This window comes from Argentina silus (genome assembly GCF_951799395.1).
Source record: "Argentina silus genome assembly, chromosome: 6".
NCBI classification, from domain to species: domain Eukaryota; kingdom Metazoa; phylum Chordata; class Actinopteri; order Argentiniformes; family Argentinidae; genus Argentina; species Argentina silus.
The window spans coordinates 12,014,040-12,034,039 of record NC_139660.1 but is presented as its reverse complement, the minus strand read 5'-3'; the positions used below and the strand labels follow the sequence as shown (position 1 = coordinate 12,034,039).

The window sequence follows — 20,000 nt, the reverse complement described above, 5'->3', positions numbered from 1 at the left end:
TCACCGTCATTCAAATGTGTCAAATTTCCATCTTCAACTTTTTCCCCCTTAAACTCTAATTATTGTCAGAGTTCTTTGTCTTATTCACCCTATGGCGCGCCATGTATTTGCCTCTTGTTGAGGTACCCTTTGTGTGCTTGCCCTATGTGAGATTTGTGTGCTTGCCCTATGTGTGTGAGCGTGTGCGTGTCTGGAAACACTTTTGACGTTGGGACAGCGTTACACTTACTCAGCTGCTGAGTACTCAGCAGCTAATTTGAGGTGGATGGTGTGTGTGTGTGTGTTGTGTGTGTATGTGTGTTTAAAATTAGCTGTGCCTCGTAAAAGTGTATCCCGTGTAACAGCATCCCACACATATCCCAGGTAACTAACGTCAGGTCTCAGGCAGACATCACCCACATGATACTGACTTTATCGGGCTGCCAACTCAGCTGGTTTGGATGATCAAGTGTCAGTTGGGCTGTGTGTGTGTGTGTGTGTGTGTGTGTCTGTGTCTGTGTCTGTGTCTGTGTCTGTGTCTGTGGGTGTGGGTGTGTGTCTGGGGGTCAGGAATTAATTAAGGAATTAATTGATTAAAAAGGACATTCAGAAAAGAGGACCGTATTTGATTGGTTTGAGTTGCGATTTGGATTGGACTCCCATTGGACGAGAGAGAGTCTGCAGCTTCCTATAGGCTCTCCAACAAACATAGTTGTGTGTTGTGCGGACATAGCTCTCCTGCAGTGTGCCCCTGGCATTGATAAGGCAGTCTTTATTCATGCCTCACACTGCCGCTGGCCTGTCCACTCGTGTGAGGGAGTCGCTCTGTTAGCCTGTCTGGGCAGTGTGCACTCACATGCCCAGGCCTCTGAGTCAGGGCCATGGCGGGGCTAGCTCCAGCCTGATTGATGCACACCGGAGAAGGGGCCTCAGTAGAGCAAGAGACGGATGGACAGCAGAGAAGGAGAAGGAGGAGGAGGAGAGGGACGCTCGATACAGAATCGCCTCCCCACCAGCCGGGAGGCTTGTCAATTTGTCAGAGGAGGAAGGAGGGAGAGAGAGAGAGGGGGGGGGGAGAGAGAGAGCAAGAGATAGAAGGGTCCACTTCTCTCCCTCTATCGTGTAATAACGCCTCGGAAGGGGAAAGTGCTGAGCACGGCCCGGCTCTGATTCCACCTGACAGAACCTTTTCAAGTGTTCATTACTCACTCTCAGACTTCAGGCCCCTTCACCCAGGCACACGCAAACACACACACGCACACGTGCACGTACACACACACACACACACACACACACACACACAGCCATTCACCCTACAGCTCGCAGTCAGGGGAATTGCATATCCCAGCCTCTCCCCCAACTTTTCCCTTCCTTTTCCAACACTTTGGACCTCAATGCCTCATTCCTCTCTATCTCTCTTCTACCCGTTCACTCATGCACTCACTTCTTGATGTTAAAATGGCTGTCGAGTCACACACTGCCAGTTTCCTCAACACACCACACCATTCCCTTACATTATGTAGAAGGCCGTATAACACCTGTTAACACCTGTTAACACTTTCTTACAAAAGTCCAAAAGGATAGGGAGCACTTCACAGCCACCAGGCTCTTTGAAGAAGAACAACCTGTCTGTTGAGTCTGAGTCTAGTGTGGGCCCCACACCTCGCTTCTCCCCTCCTGTAACCTTTATCAGCCAGGGTCCAGAGAGTGTCTGAAGTTAGCTAGCCACTGTGGCTATGCTAGGTCAGCTCTTGAAAAAGTCAATGAGGTTCTGAATGGGCAATGTTCTGACTGTAGTCCCCCCCAAACACCTCAAAGAGCACCACCATTTGAACCCCTTGCTTTCATCTCCTTGCACACAGCCCAAGGGATCATGGGATTTGCAGTTCTGACTGCACTCGCTCACAGCGTTGGACTAATGACTTTTAGGATTTCAAAGAGGACTCCTCTCTTTAGTGGTCACCGTAATCATTGGTTGTTTTCCGTTTATTCACTCTCTGTAGAACTTGTTGTTCCAGTTGTTAGCTTTCTGTCTTCTTGTTTGAGTCTTGGGCAATTGGAGGGTTGGTTGGCCAATTGATTCTCATGAATCTGCTGGTCCTCTGACTAAAGACCAGGGATATGAAGCAGCCTGAAGAGTTCATTTGGCCAATTGGAGTCACTGATTCCAGCCTAATGTGTCTCTAAAGACTGTCAGCACGCTCACTGACATCGATCCAGCAAGTTGTTGGACACTAATATGGTTTTCACACTATCATGCAGACCGAAACTATGCTCCTTCCAGTGAGTGCAGAATAGCATATACTGTAGAGGTAGGCTGCTTTCTTCCTCACATATAGCTTATCACAGCTGGCACCTTATCTGTTATCAAGGCAGTTCAGTTTGCTTTTCGTAAACCAAGCCATGTAGGAGAGAGCAATAGGAAAGGAAATGAACTGAGCCAGGAAGTGTGGTTGTGGTACGCACAATAATGTGAAAACCATATACACTCATCGGCCACTTTATTAGGTACACCTATTCAACTGCTTATTAATGCAAATATCTAATCAGCCAATCACATGGCAGCAACTCAATGCATTTAGGCATGTAGACATGGTCAAGAAGACCTGCTGAAGTTCAAACCGAGCATTAGAATGGGGAAGAAAGGTGATTTCAGTGACTTTGAACGTGGCATGGTTGTTGGTGCCAGACGGGCTGGTCTGAGTATTTCAGAAACTGCTGATCTACTGGGATTTTGACGCACAACCATCTCTAGGGCTTACAGAGAATGGTCCGAAAAAGAGAAAATATCCAGTGAGCGGCAGTTCTCTGGGCGAAAATGCCTTGTTGATGCCAGAGGTCAGAGGAGAATGGCCAGACTGATTCAAGATGATAGAAAGGCAACAGTAACTCAAAGGTTGGTGGTGGTGGTGTAATGGTGTGGGGGATATTTTCTTGGCACACTTTGGGCCCCTTAGTACCAATTGAGCATCGTTTAAACGCCACAGCCTACCTATTGTTGAGTATTGTTGCTGACCATGTCCATCCCTTTATGACCACAGTGTACCCATGGCTACTTGGCTACTTCCAGCAGGATAACGCGCCATGTCACAAAGCTCACATCATCTCAAACTGGTTTCTTGAACATGACAATGAGTTCACTGTACTCCAATGGCCTCCACAGTCACCAGATCTCAATCCAATAGAGCATCTTTGGGATGTGGTGGAACAGGGGATTCGCATCATGGATGTGCAGCTGACAAATATGCAGCAACTGCATGATGCTATCATGTCAATATGGACCAAAATCTCTGAGGAATGTTTCCAGCACCTTGTTGAATCTATGCCACAAAGAATTAAGGCAGTTCTGACGGCAAAAGGGGGTCCAACCCGGTACTAGCAAGGTGTACCTAATAAAGTGGCCGGTGAGTGTAACACTTGAGAATGGACGATTACGTTGAGGAGCGTGATTCTGGGGGACCAACACAGGAGATATAGAGGCTGTGTGAGATGTAAAGGCTGTGTGAGTGAAAGGTTGTTTTCTGTATAGATCATATGCTTGTCTCTTGCTAGGCTTGTCTTTTTGTTGGTGTTTTCTTTCCTGGGTGTTGGTATGTTCTCATTTGTGTGTGTTGAAAAGACAACAAACATTATCCTCCAAGACCTCCAACCTGCCCCCACCCCAATACACACCCCTACATACACCCCCTCTACACACCCTTCAGTTCTGTCAAGCACTTCCTCAGCACCAGGCAACAGTCTACACAACAACCTCTGCTTACTCAACACTCTTTACTTGAGGATTCGGGCAATGGGTAATGTTTAGTCACTCAAAGAGCCGAGAAATACCCTGTCTTTGTCTTTGTCTCTCTCTTTCTCTGTCAATCTTTCTCTCTCTCTGTCTCACTGTCTGAAAGTGGAAGGGGTCTCCAAGGGGCTGGAGAAACTATGGCAAACATCTGCATCATTTAGGACACCATACACACACACACACACACACACACACACACACACACACACACACACACACACACACACACTTATAAGAAACTTCAGTCCCTTAACACACAGCAACCACAAGGGCTCAAGTCCCACTTCCAAAACGAGCAAAATAAAACTGCATCCCTCTGAGCTTTGCGTATGGTGCATGTTCTTTTTCGAATATCAGACTGCATGTTTACATCTTTCATAAGAAAAAGGAGGATTGTGTACAAAGGGAGAGGAAGGGCATGCTAAAGAAATCAAGTAGCATTATTGATTACTGTATGAAGTGGCTTCTTGCTGTTGGGTTTAGGTTAGCGCTGTGTTTATTTTGATGGGTGGCTCATAAAAGGAGATCAGCACATCACTGTGCTGTCTCAACACATCAGCCAGTCAGAGAGAAGGGGCCTGGACTGAAGCATTGGAATGATTGTCAATTAGGAAAAGATGATCCAATCACAATGTCAATGGGGTGTGTGTTATTCTTATTGGTGCAAAGTCAGTGCCAAAGGGGAGTGGTCGGACGGAGCTTTGATAGGCAATAATACAACCACTTAACATCCTCATGCATGCTCTCTCTATTCTACTGTTAGTTAAGCCAAATGGTGAATGCATCTGACACTGTCTTTCACGTAAAGATGGCAAAGCGCCAGTTTAAACACCATACTTAAGACTGTGAATGCTGTGTGCTTTGCCGTAAGCCTAACCTGTCTTTTAAATGCCATCTAACCCTACCTCCTTCTCCCACTCCCCCTCTTCTTACTCCCCCTCCTCCATCCCAGTCCCTAACCATCCCATCAGCCCACGGATGAGGCACGCGTCCATTCATTAGGAAAAGATTTGTTTTATCCACACGTTTTTTCGGGGGGATCCCATTCATTCATTACTACTAACCTCAAATTAGGAACAATCCAATTCTGAGATTTGATTCTTCCAAAAGGACTAGGCCAAAGGATCTGCAACTTAAACAGTAGGACCTCCCTGGTTCTCAAATCTTAATTCCTGTTGCTTGAAAATAAGATGGCTTTGAAGCCTGATTCATACACAAGCCATGCAAATAATGAAATAAAAATAATTAAGTTCAAGAAATGTTAGGTATTTGTCTACAGCATTACAGTGCAGTACTAAGTAGCAATATTTGTCCGCATTGGGCTATCCCCCTCTAAAGACGTCAGACTGTACAGTGCCACACTCTGTTGGACCCTGAGTACTCTCCCTATCCTCCCCCCAACCCCCCTCCTAGCCTGTCCACCTCCCCCCTGCACTCGCTCTCCTCCACACACCACCCCCCTGCCCCCACCCCCTCTCTCTGCCACTCTCTCACCTGTGCGCCAAGCCTGTGTGTGGGGTGACCTTGCATTATTAAATTGCACTTATCAATCATTCCTTGCCAGGGATGCCATCGCCCACCACATTAAAGAAGTCAGAGAAGTCTGGTTTCAGCAGCCCCGTGCCTTCGCAGATCTCCTCCCCCCGAACGGCATTCACACACCATCATCGGCCTGTCATTACAGGACCTAGAGGTGAGGTCCGCCCCCCCCACCCCCCCACTCCCCACCCTCCTTCTCCACCACCACCCAACCAATCTCCCCCTGAAACTACCCCTACCAAATCTGTGCCCTCCTTCCTCTCCAAACCCTTCTTCAAACCCAGCACACCTCCACCCCCCTTCTCAGATAGGGACTAATGGGGGAGACGAGGCGCAAGGCTCCTCATGTTGGTGGAGCTTCTGTGTTCCTGTGTGCTTACACCATTCCCACAGTCTCTTGCAGTGTTGTACTGTGGGCCTATTACAGTGTGTGCTACGTTTTGAGTGTCAGCCCTCTCCCTCCCTCCCCCCACTGCCCCCCTCCTTCACGCTTGGGATTTTTCGGTATTCTCTTGTTGATGGAAATATTTATTTAACAGTTGGTACAGGAGCACCCCCCTCATGCCTTTTAGAAGACTGGATCTTATGTGTGTGTGTGTGTGTGTGTGTGTGTGTGTGTGTGTGTGTGTGCGCGTGTGTGTGTGTGTGCGTGTGCGTGTGTGTGGGTGTGGGTGTGTGTGTGTGTGTGTGTGTGTGTGTTTGTGTGAGGTTTAGCCGGGAATGTTCATGTCCAAACATGAGTTGAATGTGAGTGTAATCCACAGATTATCTCACCAAGTAAAGCTGCTCTCACTGTGGCCTGTTTACTTTTATCTCTATATTTGACATAAACAGTAACCACATAATCATCTGGCTGCACACAGGTTTTATTTTTTATATGTATATGTTGCTAGGAACTAGCACCAATTATAACATCAGAATTGTTCACGTCATCAGAATTGACATGAACAGTAAAAAAAAAAATATATATATATATATATATATACAGTATGTTATTGATCTCAACAACACTTTTTAATTCTAAAATAGTTGTCTAGCAATGCTTTTTGTTTGAGGGGAAAACCAATATGTTCTGAAGATTGGGCGCTCTGTGGAGCCTCTACAGTAAGCAGTACTGTCCAGGCCAGTTTGCGTACAGTTTGAGAACTGGGTTGAAGATAATGGATCTCAAGCATTTATTGTCCTGCACACTTTTTAGTTTCTCTGCTTGATAGAATCTGAGTAAATAATTGTGTGTTACGTTCTGTTAAACATCATTGTCTGAGAAAACTCTCTATGCAACAGAGTGTCATTGGTGGTGGTGTGTGGGGGGGGGGGGGTGAATAAGTACACATTTGGAAGATTAGAGGTTTGATGTGTGTCATATTCTGACCTAAAAAAATCCAAAACCTCCAAGGCTTATAGTTTGATACGAGCAGGATTAAGTTGTGTCAGTAAATGGTATCCCTGTCAGATTGTGGATTTTGATGTTCTTACACTCACATAAAAGGCAAAAATGTTGTCTTTCATTAATCTTCATAAGTCATGCTGGTTGTCATCTCTTTTCAAGTGACTTTAAACCCCCCCAAACCTGGCGGTATGAATGTAGTAATTGATTTATCATACTCTGACTTCATGGCCCACTTTTTCCATCTGAAACGTTAGCCGAACCTGCCGAGCCTTGAGATGTAGGTGTAGCTGGAGGGCACCGCAATTTGGCAAACAAAGACTAAGAGCCCCACGGTTCGTTAGCTCGAGTTCAAGTCTTCAAAAGAGCTATTAAAGCGCACTTCTGTCTGTGTCTCCCTCCACCGCCTCCTCCTCCTCCCGAAGCTTCTCTCTCTGTGCCCCCCCCCCCACCCCCTCATCAACACCACCAAACCCACAAGCTACCTGTTGCTATCTCTCCCCTCGCTCAAAAGCAGCCTCAGTTATAATAAAGGGGCTTTTTTTTTAATCATCTCTATTATTATACGATAATCCACCTCTGGATTGTGTATATCTTTTTTCAAGGAAAAAGTTGGCAGTGGAGGGAGACGACGAGGTAGGGGGAGGGAGAGGAAAAAGGGAAAACCCAGCGAACCAACACGATTTGCAAAGTGGAACTAATCCGGTGCCTTTTATATTGCACATGCAGGCTGGGGGTGACAATAGCTCCAGAGGATCCCCCCCCACGCACACACACAAACACACACGCACACGCACACACACAACACAACCCCCTCCCAGAAAGCTGTCTTCAGCATCCTCCTTGTTCCAGTGCGTTCATTATCATTTACATATTTACTCAAGGGGGGCCCCCAGACCCCCCCCCCCAATACTAACTACAGGCCCACCCACTGGGAGCGGTGTGGAGAGGACCTGCAGTGATCGCAGCTCACTTTCATCTAACTACCCCACAACTAGACGCTAAAGTCACCACTAACAGGCCTTGTTTAGAGGGGCATGAAAGGGCCTAGAGAGACCATGCTGGGTGGGACACTATCCTCACCACCACCCTCCCCCCCTCCCCAAGCCACTGCTTTGAATGGCTGAGGTAGGGGGCCGTGGGCGCTTACAAAAAGGCACCATTAAAGTGCCGTAGCTGGATAGTGGCAGGATCAGCTGCTTTGAGCTCTTTCATATCCTTTGCTGTCCGACGCGGCATTAGCGGCGTTCCATACAATGTGGCGCCTTTCGCTCACGAGGAGAAGCCCAAATAAACCTGCTAGCGGGAGAAAGGAGGCGCCCCGACTCTGAGGCTTACCCTGGAGAGTTATTCTGGAGCTATTCTGTTTCTACAGTCATGAATACATAGCCCTCCTAGTGTAGTCTTATTGTTGCTGTAGCACACCCTCCCTATCTCCACGAGGGCTTAACACTCGGGCCCAATCCAGAAACAGCCCACTAGCCTAGTCTAGCCCGTACAGATCTGAGAGGATTGGATAGGTCTAAGCACCGTGGTAGTGGCTCCATCGTGTTCTCCGAAAGGCTAAGTACTGTAGGATGTTCTACTTACATCGTGGTTGCTTACATTAATCCAATCATTTCAGATCAGTAGCGGATGAGGCCAGCGTAGCACCAGTATCTCTCTCCATGTCATCATGTGTTATTCTCATGATGTCATCGGCAGCAGGCAGCTCTGTCATTGCTATAGACCCTCATCATGAGTCATGTATGACTCAGTCATTCAGATCTGATGAACCGACTGGTCTGGGGTGAAAACCTGTAAGTACAGGGGTCTCTCAGGAACCTCTGGGAATGCTGGTGATAGAGGGGTAAAGACACAGTAAAGATGGGTAGAGGAGGAATAGTGCTAAGCCCCCCCTCCTTTCCTTATGCTAAAAGCCTTTTTGGAGTCATTACGTGCAAGCTGACAACCTGAAACATGGCGAAACATTGTTTACCAGCCATTTTCCATGGAAAATATTAATCATCAAATAAATGAGAACATGACACAGGAGCAAGCTATTTAAGTAATTGGAAATCGTTCTGGAACACTTAGGATTGGTCGTTGAAAAAAAGAATGACTTTAGACATTCTAATTGACTCTGTCCATTTGCATAATTGACATTGGCGGCCTCTTCCTGGATTGGGCCAAGAGTTTGGACGAGAGCCAGTGGTCACTCACACTAGGGCCAAACTGGACAGGGGATAACTGATGGGGATACAGACAACTAAGTGATACCTGTCAGTTGAACTGATCTGCAGAGCTATAGGACACACTCCACTTTAATATCCTGCCTGGCTAGCTACCTGGGTGAAAAGTTTAAAACAGCAATGATTGATTATGATTCTAATTAGGGACACTGGTGTGTGTGTGTGTGTGTGTGTGTGTGTTCAGGCTAGTGGTGTGTATGTGAGTGTGTCTGGGGAGTTCATTAGCACACTTGTCAGGCGCTACAGAGTGGCTCGTCAACATTTTCCTGTCTGGACCTGCTGCCTGCACCGGAGATAAATGTAGCCTAACCAGTCTCCTGCTCCGTCTCCAACACCACTCCCCAGACGGGTGGAACAACTACTGTAATACACAGTTTACACACATCCCCACTACAGACAGTTTTATACTTGCAGTGAGTAGAAGTGGAGATATCAAGTCAAAAGAAAGAGAAATAAGTGTCTGTGGGCAGTCAGAGGAGAGAGAGAGAGAGAGAGAGAGAGAGAGAGAGAGAGAGAGAGAGAGAATGGGGAAGGGAGCAGGAGTGACTAAGTAAGCCTGGGAGTGGGTGTGTCTCTGTGGGGTCAGTCAGTGTGGATCTCGCCTGCCTCCCTGCAGCCACTGCACCATAGCCTCAGCACACACACACACACACACACACACACACACACACACACACACACACACACACGGCTAATTCAATAGAGGAATCCAGACACTCGTGTGTGTGTGTGTGTGTGTGTGCGCGTGTGTCCGTGTGTGCGTGCGTGTGTGCGTGTGACCGTATGCATGTGCACGTGTGTGTGTGTGTGTGTGTGTGTGTGTGTGTGTGTGTGTGGGAGGGGAAAGAGGGCAGGCTGGTGGAGGGGGATGCCTTTCTCTCTCCTCTCCCTTTCCTGACCCCACCCCTCACTCCAAAAGTCCACATTCCAGCCCAGCACAAGACAAAAGGCAGGGGCATGAAAAGACGGGGGCATGAAAAGACGGGGGCATGCCAAAAAAAGAAAGGAGGGAGCGAATTAACTTACAAACGAGAGAAACGAGAGAGAGAGTGGTGGGGGGGAGAGAAGAGAGGGAAGGGCAGAGAAAGCCATCCATTCTATTATTACTGTAAATACAAAGCCCTTCCAGAGCAAGGCAAGCGCAGGGAGCGTCCAGAGTTTCCAGTCACCCTCTATTGACAGAGCCATAAATCACCACAAAGTTAAGTGAATTACTGCGCCAGGGAGCTGTGGCTTTAACAATGTTTATGTAGTATCAGCTTACCATCTCTCCCCCCTCCCCCACCCTCACCCCACCTCCCCGCTCCACCACTGCAAGAGAGCCGCCACTGCACTGATATTGGAAATGGGGGCTCGAGTGCAGTGAGTCTTATTAACCGACCCCTTCCCCCCCTCTCTCATACATCACAGGCTTAAAGACCCTCTCGCCCGCATGTCCCAGGCATTATACTAATAACCAATAACCTGATATTACCTCTATTAAGAGCTCCCTAATTAGATTGTGCCGGTTACAATTAAATACTTGATAAACCTCCATTTATTAAAGGACTGTCAGTCCCGACTCCCAGATGCACCCCCCCACCGCTAAAGGAGCCATGAAGTGCAGTACCTACGGGATCAATTTATTGACCCCTACTTAAAGGGATAGTTCACTTTTGTACACCTTATACACCTTGTCAGATGGTTCATTACCCTGAAAGTAGTCTATGGGCCAGCAGAAACTGTAATCCATCATTCAGATTTGTTTAACTAGCCACTGCTAACTTCAGATAACTTTAGCCACCACTAAATTAAAAACAATGGGTGTGAATGGGAGCAGTAGACAAAAGTTCAACATTTGTGGCCAAATCACCTCAAAGTAACCAAGTCAGAAAGTTAATTTGAGTTGATTTGGCCATACAATGTTGAACTTTGACTCCTGCCATTCACTCCCATTCTTTTTTTAAAGTGGTGGCTAAAGTTAGCTGAAGTTAGTAGTGGCTGTTTTATACACACACACACATACACACACACACACACACACACACACACACACACACACACACACACACACACACACACACACAAACTGTTTTGAATCTTAGCGGTTTATACTGTTGCATCAAGAGAGACAACTGTCAAAATGGTTTGATCATGATCAGAAACCCTGTCTTAGTTGTGACAGTGCTATGTCAGGTGTTGTAAGCTGACATTAGCTGACGTCTGGGTCACATTATTGTTTATCGCTGAGATGATCATGTCTTTCCATTGTGACAGGCAGGGTTTGAACCTGGGTCTCCCATATGGAAAGCACAATTAGGCAAAGATGAGATCCTCAAGGTCTGAGGGCGATGTCTACATGTCTCAGACAGGGCTACCTCATCATGAGACTGCTCCATGTGCTTTCAAACATACAAACATGGACAGATTTGTTTTACTGAAAGAAAGGTATTGTTGACCATGTTGCTTAAGCAGTGGCCAGAGAGAGTCACTTAGAGGAGACATATTCTTCTCGCTAGACTAGGGTCATCACCATGACCGTTGAAAGGGAACCACACTTAAGTATATTTGCTGTGGTCATGTTGCGTGATATGATGGCATAGCGATTGTTTCACGGAAGGTCCGCCCCTCATTTTGATTGACAGTGTGAGGCATGAGGTGCATTGTGGTCCGTGGGCATCATGTCATGTGCACTGTGGGCCTGTCTGCTCTCTGTCACTGGGTCACCATAGAGCCTGTCATCATATCTCCTCCCACACACATCTCACTCACAGCTCCTGCGTGGGTGTGGGTGTGTGTGTGTGTGTGTGTGTGTGTGTGTGTGTGTGTGTGTGTGTGTGTGTGTGTGTGTGTGTTACATATAGGCTGTTGGTGAGTAATCCTGAATGTATGTTGTGTGTGTCTGTGCGGGCACATGTGTGTTTCTGTCTGTCTGTCTGTCTGTCTGTCTGCATGCGTCCCATCCTTTGCTGCACAGTCTCACTTTCACTGCTGGGTCTCCACTGTACCCCTATTTGTGTTCCTACCTCCCCACCCCTACCACCCTCTTTCTAAATGTCTCACCTCTCTCTCTCTCTCTCTCTCTCTCTCTCTCTCTCTCTCTCTCTCTCTCTCTCTTCCAGCAAGTCCACACGCCCCGCCATCGAGCCTCCACTTCCCCACGTCGCCGATCATCCAGCAGCCGGGCTCCTACTTCTCCCACCCGGCCATCCGCTACCACCCCCAGGAGAGCCTGAAGGAGTTTGTCCAACTTGTCTGTCCTGACTCTGGCCAGCAAGGAGGACAGGTGGGCTTCCTTAATGTAAGAAAAAAAAGGAGAATTTTCATACATGCACGCACGCACGCATGCACACACACACACACACACACACACACACACGCTCACACACACACACACTCACACACACACACACACACACACACACACATTGGTCATCTGTTTTGGTTCCTGTGCACAGTTGGTACACTGTGTTATTTTGGGGAATTATTTAGCAGAAATGCTGTGGGTGATAAGATACATATATGTATATATACATATCCACAGGGGGACAGGTGTGTTTGCATATAGATGGCACATATAGACTATTTGTGGGTTACAGGTGCTTTTCATGAGTGGTTGAAGAGTAAGCACTGCAGCGGAGTGTGTGTGTGTGTGTGTGGGGGGGGGGGGGGGCTTACTTGATGTCTGCAGTTAGATAGTTGATATATTTGTGTCTAGACACTGAATCGATAGCCAGCCGAGTTTCCCGATCCACTTTTCATTCGCCCATTCAATCTGAATCAGTCTCTCTCTGTGTATAGACAGATACACACACACACACACACACACACACACACACACACACACACACACACACACACACACACACACACACACACACACACACACACACACACACACACACACACACACTCAAGTCAATTAAATGAACACAGAGCATTTGCATTGAATCTTAGGGAGTCATGAGTCTCAGTGTATGCATTGCCTGTCTCTCTGAATTAAATATTTAAAGTACGTGTGCCATATCAATTTCATAGTAATGTAATCCGTACAGGAGTACAATAGAATCAAAGCTATGGTCAGTCAATATATGCCTATAAGGCTTATTGTTATGTACAGCTACTGTTTGTTTCAAGACCAGACAACACTGAAGCCTTTGATATATGGTGGGAGACTGGTTAATTTACAGCCCTGTCTGTCTATCGCACACACATACACACACACACACACACACATAGATACTAACACACACACACACACACACACACACACACATACACATACACACAGACGTAGTCAGCCGGGTGACGTCCTCACTCTGAGCGATGCTATAGACATCATAAATCTGGAGAGTGCAGGCCTGACCCTACTGCCTGTAGCCGCCAGCTTGGCCCTGATGCTTCACAGTGAGAGAGAGAGAGAGAGAGAGAGAAGGGAGAGAGAGAGAGAGAAGGGAGAGAGAGAGAGAGAGAGAGAGAGAGAGAGTGTTAGCCCCAGCCCCGGTGCACTGTTTTGGTAATAGATTATCAACGGCAAAGTGCGCACAGCAGCAGAATTCTTTATGACCAGGAGCAGGGAAAATTGCTGAGTAGTGTCTCGCAAAGAAGCGCTTCTTTAATGTGCGCGTGTCCCTGGCACACACACACACACACACACACACCCTTAGACAGTGTTTTAGAGGACAACCAGGACTGATACTGTAGAGCTACTGTAACAGGTTTGTCATGCAGCAGACCTGTTGAGGAGAGAGAGAGAGAGAGAGAGAGAGTGGGTGTGTGGATGTGTGTGTGTGTGTGTGTGTGAGGGAGAGAGTTTTGTAGAAGGTGTGGTAACAGTTTCAGGTTCAGCTTTATGTTTAATGTCTCACTTGTCTAGTGTCTTACTTGGTCTTTTTTTCCTCCTGTCTTCCCTCAGCCCAATGGGAGCAGTCAGGGGAAGGTACACAACCCGTTCCTGCCCACCCCCATGTTGCCCCCACCACCCCCGCCCCCCATGGCGCGCCCGGTGCCCCTACCTGTGCCAGACTCCAAACCTCCCTCCACCTCCACCGACGGGGGGGGGCACTCCCCCACCTCGCCAAGTGAGTAACCCACCCACCACTCACATTAGGCTTGAAGATGTTGAATGTTTTCAATGTCTTATGTTTCTCTCTCTCTCTCTCTCTCATTGCAGCCTACTCCACGCCGAGCACGTCCCCAGCCCAACGCTTCGTCAGTGTGGGCCCCAGAGACCCCAGCTTTGTAAATATCCCTCAGCAGCCTCAGGTAAGTCATCACCCCCCTCCCCCACACACACACACACACACACACATAAATACACACACAAATACACACTTGTAGGTGTATGCTGTATCTTTCCTAGGGGGGCTGTGTGACAAGCTAACACTCTATGGACTAGACCCTTGGGGGCTGTACGCACTAGCACAAGTGTGTGTGTGTGGTGAGGCCTGTTACAGTGCTGATTTATGTGGAGTCTAATGAGTGTGGCCCTGACTGAGGCCCACCTAGCCCCCCTCTACTCCCCTACACACTGACCCCCTGGCTGATTTATTCCCTGGCCCACCGCAGGGAGAGCACACACACACATACACACACACACACACACACACACACACACACACACACTCACACACACACATGTGCGCACACAAGTACTGTACATTGAAGCCTACTATATACTACACACCAATACACAGAACTAGCTTTTATTAGTGTGTTTGCAAAGCAACACACTACTGTTATTTGTCATACTTAATTTTACCTGCTACATTTTCCTCCTAAATGCACAGATGTCTAACTTAAGTTGGTTGTATTCAACTTTTTGAAACTCATTGTACTTTTAAAAATATAACCACTTGAAGGTGCCCATTTTAACATAGAGGTCTGTGGTGACCAAAAGATGCAATATTTGGAACACTGCTGTTCTTACACCTTTTAAGTGACACATTCCAAACCCTGATACATATTATACTTTTTAAACTATTATACTTTGTTACTCCAAAAAATCACGTTGGTTTTACATGGAGTAAAAAATGTAACTAAAGTCTCTGCTGAGATTGAAATTCAGCAATTTACAGAAAATTCATGGTGGCCATTAAATTGCTTAGCAACCAGTTGTAGATGAAGACTACATTTGTTTTATAGGCTGAATTACACAAATGTTGTCAAAATAACACTTGTAAAGTTAATACCTTATGTTGCCTATAGTCTTATAGTTAGTGCCTTTTTCATGAGTTTGGGGTGTCATTATCTAAATAGTTAGCAGTCATCACCATCAATCACCTGCATCATAGTTAAAAGACGATTGGAAAACCATTGGAAAATGCACTTCCATACCCCAGTAAAACGTCAAGAGTATCTATACTTTTAACACTATGAGCATTCCATTGGGTTTAAATGGTCACTGTTAGACATATGTGTAAGCTCAAAGTTATGAGGTTGAGACAGTAGAATTTGAGAACATGTTGGGCGATCACTTACTGAACTGTTGGCTATTGCCTGCCTTAACAGGCTATTGCCTGCCTTTACATTAGCTAGCTGTTGTTTAGCCCTGTCCTACATGGTGGAGATATTGGAGGTAATGTTATATGATGTTATCTCCGTCATGCTCATGACAGTTCAGTATGTGGAGGTGGGTTGTTGTTGGCTACTGCACAAGTTCCAACCAGCTCTACACACTATACAGGAAGGAATGAAGGAAGGGAGAGTAAGAAGTTAAATAAGAGCACAGTCAAAGAGGATACAAAAGAAGGAACAAGGTGAAATGGCAGCAGCATGTGACGCGGGAATAGCAGTGTCTTCAGTGCACTATTGACTTGGGATTGTGTGTGTGTGTGTGTGTGTGTGTGTGTGTGTGTGTGTGTGTGTGTGTGTTTGCCTGCACGTGAGCTTGTGCGTGTGCCAGCGAGTCGTGTCCACGGTATGCAGGGCCGTCGATTTATTGGCTCTGTCATGGGTTGTGAGACACACACTTCCCGAGAAGAACTGAAGCAGGTGTTTGTCACCAGAGCCAGAATTGAAAGAGAGAGAGGGAAGGGAGGGAAGAGGAAGGGGTTAGCTGAGTGGCTGCCTTTATTTATTGTTTTTGTTTTATTTATCTATTTATTTATCCCTCTCTCGTTCTCTTTTTCCCTCTCTCCATCCTTATCCCTCACTCCACTGGGGTTAGCTGCTAAGCCGTTTGCCCAATCTGCACATCTATCTGTGTTTGCTCAGGCCTGGAATCCGGCACTCTGTGCATTATTAATTCAGCCTGGCGCTGAGGCCTGCGACACAGAGGCTGCTCACCAGTCCTCCAAAACACACACACACACACACACACACACACACACACACACACACACACACACACACACACACACACACACACACACACACACACCCTAAGCCATTGATCAGAAGTGTTCAAGATACTACAAGATACTACAAACGTGGCTCGAGAGGTTGGAAAGGGAAAGGTGTCACAGTGTTAGCAGTGTTAGCAGTGTACCAGATGAAAGTATTGAAATTCACAAAATAGGCTCTTAATAGTTGTATGAAATTTCTGTATCAGGAGCTATACATTTCTCTTTCATTCAATGCGTAACCGAAGACCCAGGCTCTTGAGATCACAAAGTGTAACTGTATACACAGACTGTAAGTTACTGTTATCTATAGAAGAGGATCAGCTCATTGACTTCAATGATATTGTAAATATGCAGGTTTAGACCGTACCAGCTAGCCATAGCTCGTGGAAATATTGTGGCCTGTTCTGTCAATGTCCATTTTGTCTGTAGGGGGGTGGGGTCAAATTGAGCGGCGATATTAAAGCCCCCATATGAAAAGACCTGAGATGGACAGGGAGGGCCTCGTTATATTAAAGAGTGTGTGACCCCACAGCGGGACCTTGTCAAACACACACAGACCCAGACAACACACACACACACACTCCCGGCCCCTAAGGCTGCGCTGAAAACCTCCCTGCGGCTCACGGGACAAAAGTTACCCTTGGCGGCCAGTGTTAGCTACCCGAGAGAAAGGGATAGGAGTGAGTGAGGGAGGGAGGGAGGGAGGGAGGGAGGATAGGAAGAAGGAGAGAGTAATGGAGAGAGGAGAGAGATGTGTGACTGTAACAGTTAACATTCCTGCTCCTCTCGTCATGGCGACCGAGGGGCCGAGAGTGGCGAGACAGTAGGGTGGGTTGATTGAGGGGCCGGCAGGGTGTGGGTGTGTGTGTGTGTGTGTGTGTGTGTGTGCCCACCCCTCTAACATACCACCCCCCTCTGTCATAGAGGGGGAGGGGGTAGGGTGATGTGAAGCGGGCACTCTATCTTACCACCTCCCTCCTCACACTCATTGGTTGGCTCTTTTCTGAGGGGGTGGGCGGGGGTGAGGTTGGCACTGCCAATGAAAGAGGAGGTGTGAGTGGCAGGCTGTGTGTGTGTGGGGGGGGGGGGGGGGGGGCTTTGTGCCCGCAGGTCAGCTCAGCGCCGTAGCTGCCATGGGAACCAGTGATGGTTGCCCCCTGAGACAGAGAGGGGTTGGCCCCCCACTGAGAACCCATAGATGCCCTGCACCTTGCCATCTGAAACTCCACTCTCACAGACTAGACACACATACACACACACACAGACACAGCCCACCCCATGCCCCCAGACCAGACAGCACAACACACATACACACTCACATATATACACACTCGTGGCCTACTCTCACGCACATACTGTACATTTACACACACCACACACACACACACACACACACACACACACACACACACACACACACACACACACACACACACACAGACACACACTCATGCACACACACAGACACACACACATGCACACACACATGCACACACACAGCCCATGGTAACAGCTCTCACACAGCCCTGCAGAGACCAGACAAAGGCTTTTAATTAAAAAAAAGAAAAAAAAGTTAATGTATCATAACATAACATAAGAGAGAGCAACTGCTACTGAAATGCAGAATTCTTCACATTCTATGAATCTCAGACTACACCCTGCACACACACACACACACACACACACACACACACACTCAAACACATAATCTGTGTTTAATTGACTGGAGTTTGCTGAGGGATAGGCTGCTGCCCCACAGTACAGGGATAAAGCACTGATTCATAAGCAACACTTTCAATCACAGCACACTGTGTGTGTGTGTGTGTGTGTGTGTGTGTGTGTGTGTGTGTGTGTGTGTGTGTGTGTGTGTGTGTGTTTGAGTCACATATCCAGGCAGTAAGTCAGAGCAGCGGGGGCAGAGAAGGTGCTCAGTGGCCAGGCCTTTTATTCTGCCTCTATAAAAGCACACAGGAGAGCCTGATAAGGCCTGTAATTGACTCTTGTACTGTGTGTCAATTTGCTGCCTGTTAAGTGTCTGCTGCCGTGATGCCCCACAAAACGCCTGCCATTACCACAGTAGGGCCTGTGTTTGTAGTCTAAATAATAACCACTGCCTCAGAGCTACTTCACTCTCAAAATATTATATTATTATTCTATTAAATTAAAAAAAAAAAAAAACCTTGCCTAAACAGTAGGTGGGGTTTCGGTTTTTCAGAAATGTAGAGTTGCTATGCCTAGAGTGAACAGCAGGTGGCATTGCACCGACCAGAGTGCTCTCGACAGTAATTATCAACATTAATATGAGCGAGCAACACTCATGCAACACTCATGCAACACGCATGCAACACTCCTGCCTAACTCATGCTTTTACGATGACTAACCGTGGTCGTAAATCGAATCAGGTAGCATTGCAACCATGGAGCCTATTCAGCGGTCATTTGAATGGTAATGAGTTGGTTTGGTGTGTTGATCTGACAGTGGCCAGCACCAAGGGCCTACGGTCAGAGATAGTGTAGTACAGTGCAGTGTCTGATGGGAGGTAATGTACATGTACATTAGTGATGGGGCTGAGTGTCTACCAGTCCCTCTGGGAGCTGTAAATTATGTGAGGGAAGGAGCGAGGGAGGGAGGAGGGAGGTAGGGAGGGACGAGGAGGAAGCAGGAGAGGGAAATAGAGAGAGATGGAGGTAGAGAGGAGAGAAAAGGGGAGATGGAGGGAGGGAGAGAGAGAGAGAGAGAGGAGACAGACAGACAGACAGAGGGAGAGACTGTAAAACGGAGTGAGAGAAAGGAAGAGAGGGGATGGAGAGTTAAAGAGAGATGAGATGCATGCGACAGAGGTAGAGGGGAGAGAGAGAGAGAGAGAGGGAGAGAGAGAGAGAGGGAGAGGGATGGAGAGGAGGCTGAGAGGTAAAGGAGGGGAGAGTGGGAGACTGAGAGAGAGGCGGGGGGGGGGGGGGTCATAAGCGCCACTCTGGGGGGCGAGAGGCTGGTTTGCATTACATGAGGCTGAATTCCTCCGAGATGACACTCATCTGCAGGCACTTTAGCCCAGCGCCCTGAGTCAGCACTTCTCCACGTGATGAGATTACTTGTTCCATTGACAGGGAGTTTAAAGGAACAGGCAACCATCCCTTTACTCACTGTGTGTGTGTGTGTGTGTGTGTGTGTGTGTGTGTGTGTGTGTGTGTGTGTGTGTCTGCGGTTGCGGGTGTGCGGGTGTGTTTCCCAACCCCCACCACTCTACTGAAACCCAGCTTCACCTTGAAGACTTTCAAATAGGACAACCAGACAGATGAGCACAGAGCAGCTGTCTAAGGAACCTGCTACAGTCTTTACTGCGCGCGCATGCATGCATGCACACACACACACACACACACACACACACACACACACACACACACACACACACACACACACACACATACACAAAGAGATTAAGACAGAGACCTGCCTGAGAAACACACAAAGAGCGAGACAGAGAGAGAGGGAAATCACCTTTTGAACGCTGTCTGGTATTCCTCTGAAAGCAAATCCCTTCCACATACAGAGCAGCATATTGATTGGCTAGTGGGTGGCCACAAGGGACATGACTGCTGTTATAGCCTTTAGCAGGACACTGCTTCCCATAGCATGGTGAGAGGACTCTCGTATTGGCCAATGTCACACCACACACACACACACACACACATATACACACACTGTATTAACTCACACGTACGCACACACACACACTCGAGAGCAAACAG

The 20,000-nt window shown here is 47.5% G+C and overlaps 1 protein-coding gene across 4 annotated transcripts in view; it reads left to right on the top strand.

Moving 5' to 3' along the window:
- nfia (nuclear factor I/A) overlaps positions 1 to 20,000 on the top strand; it is a 105,692-nt gene that overhangs the window by 77,841 nt on the left and 7,851 nt on the right. For 3 of the 4 annotated variants that reach the window (XM_083671294.1, XM_083671293.1, XM_083671296.1), the window contains 4 exons: positions 5,334 to 5,462; positions 12,028 to 12,206; positions 13,821 to 13,986; positions 14,079 to 14,170. In XM_083671294.1, the coding sequence (XP_083527420.1) occupies positions 5,334 to 5,462; positions 12,028 to 12,206; positions 13,821 to 13,986; positions 14,079 to 14,170 (566 nt within the window). The remainder of the gene's footprint in view (positions 1 to 5,333; positions 5,463 to 12,027; positions 12,207 to 13,820; positions 13,987 to 14,078; positions 14,171 to 20,000) is intronic. The other variant, XM_083671295.1, reaches the window with a different exon arrangement.